Here is a 12,210-nt window from a genome sequence, read left to right as displayed (position 1 = left end):
GTTTTTTGCTTATTTCTTAATTTCTGCTTTTTATTTCCCAGCTTCTTTTTCTCATTCTTTTTCTAATTTCTTCTAAATGCCAAGTTCCTTCATTGTCTTTCTTCTTTAGTACAGAAGGAATTTAAAATTATAATTTTTATCTGAGTAAAGGATTTACTGTATTTTGGTATAAAAGTCTCCTTTCCTTCTATATAAAGTTCCCCTTTTGATTTCTTCTTTGATCCAGGGGTTATCCTGTAGTGTTGTATAATTTCAGTAGGATTTTCCAAGTAATATAAAGCTTATCATAGTACTGTTTAGCATGGGACAAAGTCTAACTTTTTTCCTGGCATATGCTTAAACGGGTAGTACTCAACTTAGTGACAAAGCTTATCCTAAGAGGCCATGCATAACATAAGTCAACTTTTTGGAGGCAATAAATAACAAAAGAAACAACATTTTAAATGATGAAGACATCTTCTTAATTTCCTTAAAGTTGACATAAAAGATAGTTATATTTTCAAAGAAGCCTGCAAGAATCTAATGTTCCTGAAATAATAGTGCAGTAATAATAACCTGAATTTCAGGATTGTCCTCTTAAGCTTCTTACAACATGTCCTAAAGAGTGTTCCTTATGGGAACTTATATGGGAAAGAGGAGTAGGGAGGAGTAGGAAGGAGTTTGGAAAGAGCTACATTCTAGAACAGTCACCCTCGTGGAGATCTGCATATATGTTAGCATACTAAAGACTCTGAGAAGTCCTGTTTACCTTTGGTTAACTAAGCATTTCCTAAATGTATTTGATAACCTCATTCTTTTCTTAATTAACACCATTAATTCTCCTGGGGAAATGCAAGCCAAGAACATACATTCCTTGGAGAAAACACGTAAACAAACTGTCTTCTCTGTGGGTTACTTACAGCTGAGGCTCAGTGTTTGCTGAATGCCTTGGTACCAGAGGTGGTACGATGTGGCAACAGATGGTACCGTGTCCGACACAGCTGTTCTTAGTATGGTCTTAAATAAGTTGAGTTCTCTTAGTAAGGAGGACTCAATACTCTGCATCAAAATATAAACTTTCTTTTTTATTTTACAATTGTAAATGGAAATCCCTAAGACTTTCATTCTACCCAAATCAAAATCAAACATCAAAACCTAACTCCTGAAGGAGACCACCAAAACCCAATAAAAATAAACTTCGGTTGCAACAACCAGTGAAATTATATAAACATATACGCACATGTACACACACAGCAGCAGCATCACCACCCAGCCACCATCATCCATCCCCATGTCTACCGGGCAAAATGTCACAGACTGACGACTCAGGGTATCACCAGATCAAAGTATGTTCAGAGAAGCAAAAGAAGAAACTTGTCAATTGCTTCCACTGTCCGTATTAAACTAAGAGAGTGGAACTGCACACTTTTGGTTCCTATTTATTTAGTTTTGTGATCCAGCCATATAATTTCATGGTCATAAAGTAGGCAGTAAAGCAGGTAGAGCCAGGAAGCTTCAGAATTGTAAAAATAAAGCCAATCTACATTTATTTAGCTAGAGAACTTCTAGTTTCAAACCCTGTGAGACGTGAAATTTTATATCTCCATAGGTAGTATGAACTGTCTACAGAACCCTGATTTTGTTTGAGCCAAAATGTATGCACAACTGGAAGGGTTAAATCATAACTGACCTCTGACAATCACGGAGCTCCTGTTTGCCAGGTATGTAACTTCCCAGGCTTCTTTGTAGCCATAGGTAGCTGTGCATGTGGCCAATGAGACAAGAAGAGTATAAACCTGCTCAGAGGATTCTACAGAAGATTGTTCTTTCAACATAAAAAAAAAAAAAAAAAAAAAGAGCCACACGGGAAGATATTTTTTCCCAGCCTCACAGTTTTTGCCAAGGACACTGGCATGAGGAAAATAAGGCATGGGGCCCCAGCCATCCCTCTTTAACCATGAGGTGATAAGCAAAAACATAAGACAAGCAAAGGCGTAAGAAAACAACATGTTAAGGACAGTAGAACGGGAGGGCGGTAAGAACTCTGGATTCCTGACAACATTACTGAGTCAAGTGAACAAAGTCTGAGCTACCCTCCTGACTTGTTAACAATAAATATCCATATGGTTTAAGCTCTTGTTGGATGGGTATGCTGTCACTGCAGCCAACTGTTTCCTAAACTAACACAGGAATGTCCTATATTTTCATACTGTGATGAAATATAAATCACTTATTAACACTTCAGAATTTAAAATTTTAGAAAAGCAGTAGTGGAAGTAAGAGGTTTTTAATTTTTCACTGCATATAATGCTGTATTTAAATTGCTTTTACAAACATGAAATGTTTTACAACATTAAATAGACATTTTTTTTTTTTACTTAAAAAGACAAATAATAGGAAAATCGATCCATACCCGTACCTTTCCGTGTGTTCTCCGTTACATCTACCCCAAACTGGATAATGTCACCAGAAAGAATTTCACATGGTGGACTTTCTTCAGAGCCTCGACTCAATCTCTGGCTATTTATAAAGGTACCGTTACTACTTTTAGTGTCTTGGAGATAAAACTGCAAACAAACAAACAAAAAGAGTCAAAGATTAATACTAATAATTCCAAACCCACTTTAAGAAAAAGGACTTCCAACTCTACAAACTACAACAGGTAGCTTTTCTTCCCCTATCAATTCAAACCTCTTGTTTCAGCTAAGGTTCGCATTTAATATATATGAAATTAGAACCTGGACACCAAGTGATTTAAAATCCAGCTAGGCAAAATGGTGCAATAACTCTGGAAAAGAGTTTATAAAGTCTTCAAAATGTTAAGCAAAAAGTTAGCACATGACTCAGCAATTCTACTCTGAGGTATATATGCAAGAGAACTGAAAACATATGTCACAAAAACTTGTAAATGAATGTTCAGAGCAGCATTATTCATGACAGCCAAAAAGTGAAAACAACCCAAATGTCCATCAACTAATGAACAGGTAAACAAAATGTAATATGTTTATATTATATTATATTATATTATATTATATTATATTATATTATTTGGCAATATAGAATAAATACTGATTCATCCTACAACATGGATGAATCTTTAAAATACTAAACTAAGAAGTTAGTCACAAAAGACTATAGAACTTCATTTATATGAAATATCCAGAATAAGCAAATCCAGAGATAAAAAGCACATTTTTGGTTGTAAGAGGTTGAGGTGTCAGAGGAAAAAGGATAAAGGAGCAGGAGATTAGTGGTATAGAATGACTGCTAATGGGTACAAGGTTTCTTTTTGGGATGATAAAAAAAAATACATGTTATTTTTTAAAAAGCCAGGTAGACAAGATTCTAATTCTATACTTGCATCTCACTCTTTGTAATTTTGTTCCTAGAATATCTGGGTTAAATCAAAGGAAGTGTTTATTTCACAGGCAAGGACAACTGGTTTTAGGTAACACCTAGAATTAACAGCTATCAGCTAGCTAATGTACTTGGTATCAAGAACGACACATCTTCAGTAAACTCTTTGTAGTAAAGCAGACTGGAGACACCAGGAACTCAAATACTAGAATTGGCTACAAAGCTACTACTTCCTGGTCTCCTAAACTTGCCTTTCATCACTTGGGCAATTTCCCTCTTTAAAAAGGGGAGTGAGGGGAGCCTGGGTGGTTCAGTAGGTTAAGCATCCAACTTGAGCTCAGGTCATGATCTCATGGTTTGTTCAAGCCCCGCACTGGGCTCTCTGCTGTCAGCAGGGAGCCTGCTTCTGATTCTCTGTCTCCCTCTCTTTCTGCCCCTTCCAGCTCTCTCTCTCTCAAAAATAAACATTAAAAGAAAAAATTTTAAGGGGAGGGAGGGTGTGTCTGTGTGGCTCTGTCAGTTGAGTGTCCAACTCTTGATTTCGGCTTAGGTCATGATTCCAGGGTTGTAGGATCAAGCCCTGTGTCAGGCTCCATACTGAACGTGGAGTCTACTCAAGATATGCTCCCTCTCTCTCTCTCTCTCTCTCTCTCACTCTCTCTCCCGCCCCCTCCTTCTGACCCTCTTCCCTGCTTATGCTCTCCTTCTCTCTAAAATAAAAAAAAAAAATTTAATTAATTTAAAATAAATAAATAAATAAATAAATAAATGGTGGGGTGGGGAGCAAGAGGCACAGGAAGCCTACCTATTTATCACCTACCTTTTCTAAAAGAAATTAGAAACAATTGGGATCATGCACAATAGACTTACTAGGAAGAAAACAACCAATAAAAAAAAGATGTACCTTTCTTTTTGCATTTTTCTACACTCTCCAGCCCTGCTTATTCTAGCAACATATTTTCACTGAATTCCTTCCTAAGGAAGAGAGGAAAGAAGAAAACTAATATTTATTAAAATATATGTTACACCACCAGGCCCTCATTTAATCTTAACATTAAAGCTATGATATAGATATTACTTCCATTTGTAACTGAGAAAAATGAGGCATAGGCAAGTATCTTCCAAAGGCCACAGAACTAGGAGCAAGGATTCAAATAACAGAACTGAAAGGGCCATCTTTTCCCCATTACCTCGCACTGACCTTTATATTTCATTTATCTTTCACTCCTTCCACAAACTTTTCCAAAATGAAATACAACAACTTGCAGAAAATACGAAAATGACATTCTTTTCATTAATTCTTAGGTGACAATATAAAGGCTACCACGCTGTCTATAAATGACTTATTCTCCATTTGTAATTCAAAAAAGACCAACTGTTACTTTGGCTAGCAGTTCATATATTTAATTACAGACCATTAATAATGAAAATTGTATTGATATGTGACAAGTCCATTTGAAATGGACATGCCTTCCCATTTCACACCAGGGAGAAAAGCACAGGTAATACAGTCAAGTAGGAGTGCTTATCCTCCAAATGTTTCCCACACTGCAACCTACTGTTACACTATATAAGAGAGTTTGGTTTTGTTTTTCAATGAACATATTCTTGGGAAATGTGGCAATATCTGGATTCTAGGTGGCTCATTTGCAGTATCTTGACAGGCCAAATAAAGGGATTATACTAGATTTACAATGTTTTGCAAACTTCAAGTTCTGATCCATTAGCGTGTTACTAAGTCAATTTAGTAGTCTGTGGCTAGCATTTTGATTTAAACTGTATAGAAATAAGAATATATGAAATGAGGTTCAGTACTGTTTAGCAAACTTTAGCAAACAAAAATATGTGTGTGTTTCAACACTTCTTACATAGCTCTTAGGTGACTCTAAAACCACAAATTTTCAAATTAAAAAAACTTGAAGTCAACATTAAACCAGGTTCTTTTCATTTTGACATGTCAGCCTGTATTACTGCCCGAAGCACAGCCTCCATTTAGCTTGAACACATATCATTTACAGTAGTTGTTCACCCTCCCTCTGCTCTCAACCTACTAGTGGCTTCCAAACACCTAGAATGAAACCTAACGCTCTTATTACACCCTATAAGGCCCTGCATGATCTTGCTCTCCATTCCCTCTCCAAACTCATTAACTCCCACTATTTTCTATCCTCATCCCTCTCAGCCACACTAACCTCCACTCCTGCCCCTGAGCCTTTGCATTTGTGTATAGCTAGACCACATCAGTCTACTTCCCTGCACAACTATTTTCATTAATATGCTTTAACCTTCTACTCTTGGCTGTTTGAAAAATTGCTATTAAAAATTATGCTTCTGCATCTTCTATGAAACAATCTACTATTATTCAGTCTAAATTGTACAGAAGCTATTCTAGGTGCAGTTTAGGCTCCTGAAGGTATAAAGAGGTTAATTTGTTTGTAAGAGCCTGGGAAGGGACTGTGCTTACAGTCCCTGGATGCATTCCCCATAAGTACGTATGTTAGCTGATCTTTTGTCACTTTTAAGCCAGAAATATTTTTCTTCTCTATGCTGACAAACCTTCTATCAGGCTTCTTCTTTTTATTCCCTTAAAAGAGATCAGTCTTGGCTACTCTAAAAATTTTTTTCAAATCCTGTTGAAGCTTTAACTATCTTTACTTCCTAGTAGCATAAGGAATGCCCGAGTAGCTCTAGTGTTTGTACTAGCCACCAGGTATTCACTTAGAGCAGGTGTTTAAGGAGCCCTGAATTTATAAAACCCTCTGTAGCTTGTGGCCAAAGTTCAACTTTTCACTGTTTTCAGATTTTATCTCCAATTAACCCCTTGTTTTCCTCTGAATAAATGTTAAGCTCCCTGAAATCAGGCATTGACAGTTGTCTTTAAACTGAGAGGTTCTCCCTGCCCCACCACTTTTCCCTGGTTCTGTTGATTCTGATTGTTGATTCTGTTGTTCCTGATGACACAGGAACTATACTTCACAGGTTGCATAATTTGTTCTTGGCCTTCAGAAAGTTCTTGTTGTTCATTCCATAAACAAATACATTTGCATCACTTTCAACTTTGCTAAAATGTGTAAATACTTTTTTCATTTCCACTATAATGATAAACTGCTTCTTTCTAACCCTTTCTACATTGATAGGTTTTGCAATATCCAACACCAATAGGTCAATAACATTTGCACTCAAACTTCAGAACAAAGCACTATATAGTAGACATGCCATAGCCCAGGGGCCAGAACCTCTAAGCCCATACAGGAGAGTTTTTAAAGTGTGAACACAGAATGGATTATGGATTCTAGATATGGCAGGTACTGCATCATAAAATTTTAATTACCTGAATTAAAATCAAACAGATTGACTAAGATAGCAAACCAAAATCCCACAGAAAATATTTACAACAAAAGTAGATGATGGGGCACCTGGTGGCTCAGTTGGTTGATCGTCTAACTTTGGCTCAGGTCATGATCTTGCTGTCTGTGAGTTTGAGCCCCGCATTGGGCTCTGTGCTGACAGCTTGGAGCCTGAAGCCTGCTTCGGATTCTGTGTCTCCCTCTCTCTCTGCCCCTCCCACCCTCCCTCTCTCTCTCTTTCTCTCTCAAAAATGAATGTTAAAAAAAGTTTTAAGGAAATTGTTTAAAAAAAAAAAAAGTAGGTGGCAAGGTATCCACACAAACCTCAAAATAAAAATGAGTGAGGAAAACATCAATAGCCAGCAGACATACATGAAATCTGCATCTGTTCAAAAGGATGCATAAGGAAGCAATGGCGCATTTGAGGGATTTGAGAACATCTAAATAGTCAGTAGGTATTCACTGGACAGTGTGATGGCAATTTGAGAGGAGAAGCTGAAATTGGAAAAGGTTTAGCCCAATCCAATAACAAATGAGCATGACTTAAGTTCTGAAAAAGGCTAGAGCAGCCTGAGTCATATAAATTCTTAAAATCAACCTACCAACCAAAACTGCTTTCCAAGGCAGGGTTCTATAATAAGGAAAGTTGCTGGGTTGAAACCAAAATTGAGCAAGGTAGGGACAAGAGAGACAAGGAAAGAAAAGATCCAAATAAAACTGGAGAAGGGAAAAAGAGCCACCGTATTTTTGAGCATTTTACAAAAACAACAGGAGAGGGAGCTCTGTGACATTAGAAAAGTTCTCCTGAACCATGACTCCCTTCTTAAAGTTCAGGAAAACAAATTTCACATAAAAATGAGCAACAGAAAAATATCAAAGCCCCATCCCAGTTATTTTAAGAAAAATGAGGCTAAAGAACAGAATAACATCCCTACAGATAATGAAAAACAGACCTTGAGATCAAAATTATACAATTTCAAAGCAAGCTAAGAGACATTAATAATTCAAAACATGAAAAAGAAATACAAATCACAATTACAAAACTCCAGAAAAGGTGAAAGAACTCAAAAAATAAGAGAAAAAGAATCATTCTGAAATGAATACAAAATTAGAAGGACACAAGTGACTAAATGTAACAAATAATCCATTAAGAAAAATAAAAGGTAAAAAGAAGGACATTTTTTAAAATAAAAAAAAAAAAATGAAGAAAGATACATCAGCAAAACAGCAAAGTAGGCAGTTCCACGCTCCCATCCCACTTCAAAAACACTGAAAAACAAGGAGAAACTGTCAAAACCAACTTTTTTAGAATTAGAATTCTGGAAAATAGTCTTACAGCAACTAAGTGAACACTGAATCAAGAAAAAGGCAACTTAAAAATGGTAGGACATCTTTGTGGCATTACTTACTCTTGTCCCATACCCTTCCCCAGTACAACAGAAGTCTTTAAGAGATCAACCCGCATTTCTAGTGTGGGACCCTGGTACCTGGTTCCAGAGAGAGCAGAGTAGACTTAAATCACAAATTATTTTGTCTATCTGTTCTAACCTGTCTGGGACTACCTAAAGGACTGATGCAAGGCCCTCACCTCTATTCAGCCTAACTTGCAATTCACCCAAGCTGGAAAAGCAGAGGCTGGCTGAAAAAGTGGGATTTATCCTAAGTGGTTCAATATAAGAAAGTCAATCAACGTAACGTACCATATTAACAGAAAGAAAAAAAAAAAAAAACCCACACAATCATCTCAATTGACGCGGAAAAGGCACATGACAAAAACCAATACCCTTTCATGATTAAAAAAAAAAAAAAAAAGCTAGGATTAGAAAGGAATTTCTTCAACATGATAAAGGACTTTCATGAAAATCCCACAGCTAACATAATACTCAATGGTGAAAGAGTGAAAGCTTTCTTCCTAAGATCAGGAACATGAAAAGGAAGCCTGCTTTCACCACTGCTATGCAATGTGTACTAGAAGTTCTAGCTAGACACAAGAAAAAGAAACAAACGGCCTCCAAATTGGAAAGGAAAAAGTAAACTATGTCTATTCACAGATGGCATGATTCTATATATGGAAAATCCCATAGAACCCACAAGAAAGCTACTAGAGCTAATAAACAAATTCAGCAAAGTTGCAGCTCACAAGATAAACACACAAAAATCAGTTGTGTTTCTACACATCAGCAATGAACAATGCAAAAAAGAAATTAAGAAGGCAATTTCATTTATAATGGCACCTAAATAAAATAACTGGGAATAAATTTAACCAAGAGGTAAAAGACTTACACGTTGAAAACTACAAAATATTAAAGAAACAGAAAGGCATCCCGTATTTGTGGACTGAAAGACTTAATATTGTTAAGGTGTCAACATTAACCAAAGTGATCTACAGATTCAATACAATCCCTATCAAAATTCAAACAGCCTTTCCTGCAAAAATGGAAAAGTCAATCTTCAAATTCATATGGAACTGCAAGGGACCCTAAATAGGCAAAACAATCTTGAATAAGAAGAACAAAGTTGGAGGATTCACACTTCCTGAATTCAAAACTTACTACAAAACTACAGTAATCAAAACAGTGTGGTACAGGCCTAAGTACAGACATACTTAAAGTAAAATTAAGAGTCCAGAAATAAAACTGTACATCGATAAGCAACTGAATTTCAACAAAGGTGCCAAGACCATCCAATAGGAAAATAATAGTCTCTGGACTGTACAACTGGATAACCACATGCAAAAAAATAAAGCTAATTTATCCCATATACAAAAATTAACTCAAAATGGATCAAAGACCTAAATATAAGAGCTAAAACCATTAAATTCTTTTCATCCATTATTTCTTCAATTTTTTTTTTTTTTTCCTGTTCTTTTCTCTCCCATCTCTTTGCCTTCTGGGATTTCCATAATGTGCATGTTGATACACTTGATGATGTCCCTTAGGTACTATTCATTTTTCTTCATCTATTTCTTTCTGGTTCTCAGACAGGGTATTTCAATCACCATATCTTTAAGTTTTTTGATTCCTTCTTTGCCTGCTCAAATATGCTACTAAACCTTCTGCTGATTTTTATTTCAGCTATTTTACTTTTTCTACTTTCTATCTCTCATTGATAGTCTCCATGTGTTTACACATTGTTCCCCTCATTTTCTTTAGTTCTTTGTCTATGTTTTCCTTCAGCATTCTGAGAATGTTAAAATAGTCACAGTCTTTGTCTCTTAAGTCCAATGTTTGAGCTTCTTCAGGGATTTCTTTTTCCTATTAAGGGCCACAATTTCTATGTCTTTGTATGTTCTGTATTTTTGTTGAAAACTGGATACCTTGAATCTTGTAACGTGGTAATTCTAGAAATTAGGTTCTCTCCTCTTTCTACAGATTGCTGTTGTTATTAGATGAAGGATACAGTTGTTGGTTTAGTGACTTTTCCAAACTTTTTTTTTATTTTTTTGCAAAGACTATATTCCTTGTTGTGTGTTGTCACTGAAGTCTCTGATCTATTATTTCTGTGGTCAGCCAGGGTCCTGACAGAAATTTCTTTAAATGCCAGGATCCAATCAGAAAAATGGGGTAGAGGTATTTTGTCTCTTTAAATTTCTTTGGAAGATGCCAGAGAAATCACATTAGCCTGTGGGGTTTGAAACAATGGTCAGTCTCTGTGCTGGTCCCTCAGCAATCAAAAGCAGCAGTCAAAACATAAAACCACAATTTCTGAAGGACAAGCAAGTCACATCAGGAACCATGGGCCACCATACCCACAGCTGATTGTCACAAGGCTGAAGGATAGAAAATTGTAGTCACTGGGGGTGCCTGGGTGTCTCAGTTGGTTGAGTGTCCCACTTCGGCTCAGGTCATGATCTCGTAGTCCATGAGTTTGGGCCCTGCGTCGGGCTCTGTGCTGACGGCTCGGAGCCTGGAGCCTACTTCGGATTCTGTGTCTCCCTCTCTCTCTCTGCCCCTCCCACACTCACACTCTGTCTCTGTCTCTCAATAATAAATAAACATTTTTTTAAAAAGTTTTTAAAGAAAAAAAAAGAAAATGGTAGTCACTGTGTAAAACCCAAAATTCTCAGAAATTTACCAGCTTCTTTCTTCATTAAGCACGCCACTGGATGCTGCAAGTGTATGACTAAAGAATTTCAAAACAATTGCTTCAGAGAGTTCATGCTAGCTTAATAGCTGTCTTGGTGAAGGAACCAATCTTTGGAGCTTCCTTCTCTGCCATTTTCCATGACATCATTCCCATTAGTTCTATTTCAACCTACAAATCTTTTCTTGGGCCAAATCAAACAAATCCCAACCTATAAAAATAGCTACCATCTATTGACTAATTGCTATGTGCAGGTACTTCTGATCCTCACAACAATCCTACCAAGTAGATATTACCATTTCCATTTTATAGATTAAAAAACTGAGGCTCAGGTATATTAAGTAGATTGCCATGGTCTCACAGCTATCACAGATTTGACATTATTCCTTTAAAACCTCCACACTGTCTTCCTCCTCTCCTACTTAGATACACACTCTCTGGTCTTTGAGTACAAACTTATGAAATCCCACTTTGTTTATGAAGTTTTCCTGAAGCAATCAGAATAGTAAGGGTCAATTTTAACTCTAACTCCACAATTAAAGCACATCATTTACTTGGCACCTGTCTTGGAGAAACTGCACATCTATAAAACCAAATGCAACCACCTCTACACTGAGAATAAGTTAACAGAGTATGAATTAAGTACCAAAATCCGGAGAGGCTGCTAAGAAGTATAGTTAGGAACAGTCAGTTGCTAAGGAGGCATTTACAAGTGAGGGTGGTGATCTGAATGAAAGGCAAGGCGAAGGAGGAGGTGGAAAAGGAACAGGTATTGCAATACATTTATGTATAATTAATGCCCAGCCCCAGAGGGTAACCAAAGCCAAAGGAAGAAGTGGGGAAATGCAAGAGAAAGTGAAGCTGTAAGAGAGGGTCTTGCACACTATACTAAGGAGTTGAGACTTCTTAAGAGAAACCACTACTAAAGGATTTGATGCAAATATTGTTTTAGGGAGATTATTCTAACAGCTCTGATAATCTAGCAGCTGTGTGTAGGATGATTTGCAGTGGGTGTAACTAGAAATAGGGAGACCCATGACTTACACATTTTTTGCCACCAATAATTTAGTTATTTCTTAGAATACATCATGTCTGTTATATATGAATTTGTTTGTTTATATATTTATATATTTTTTGTTTCTATAACATTCTTGGCTTCCTGACTAGCAAAGAACCACATGTTTCAGAGGCTGAAATTTTTAAGCTGTGCCACTGGAGGGGGAAATACAAAGTTCCATTCATATGCTATAGGAAAACACATGGAAAAGTGGCAAAATGTTCTTCACCAAAATGAAATCTCACACATAAACTAGAATGAACCTGTCCACCCAAAGATCTTGCAAATGTTATGAATTTGCCAAGATTTTTCCCATCTCCAAGTGATATTCCAGACACACTCATTGTACAATAATTTCTTCTTATAGAGACAGCTCACAAAAGAGAA

The 12,210-nt window shown here is 36.6% G+C and overlaps 1 protein-coding gene across 34 annotated transcripts in view; it reads right to left on the bottom strand.

The window, feature by feature from the left end:
- The window catches only part of SLMAP (sarcolemma associated protein), a 150,143-nt gene that overhangs the window by 82,290 nt on the left and 55,643 nt on the right, over positions 1-12,210 (bottom strand). For 21 of the 34 annotated variants that reach the window (XM_078442893.2, XM_078442891.2, XM_078442909.2 and 18 more), the window contains exon 3: positions 2,399-2,546. In XM_078442893.2, the coding sequence (XP_078299019.1) occupies positions 2,399-2,546 (148 nt within the window). Of the gene's footprint in view, positions 1-2,392; positions 2,547-4,240; positions 4,312-12,210 lie in introns of all 34 variants that reach the window. The other 13 variants (XM_078442892.2, XM_078442889.2, XM_078442907.2 and 10 more) reach the window with 2 other exon arrangements.

The sequence above is a fragment of the Panthera onca genome, chromosome A2, assembly GCF_046562875.1.
Source record: "Panthera onca isolate mPanOnc1 chromosome A2, mPanOnc1 haplotype 2, whole genome shotgun sequence".
NCBI classification, from domain to species: Eukaryota; Metazoa; Chordata; class Mammalia; order Carnivora; family Felidae; genus Panthera; species Panthera onca.
The sequence above is the reverse complement of the archived record's forward strand: the minus strand, read 5'-3'. Positions and strand labels throughout refer to the sequence as shown.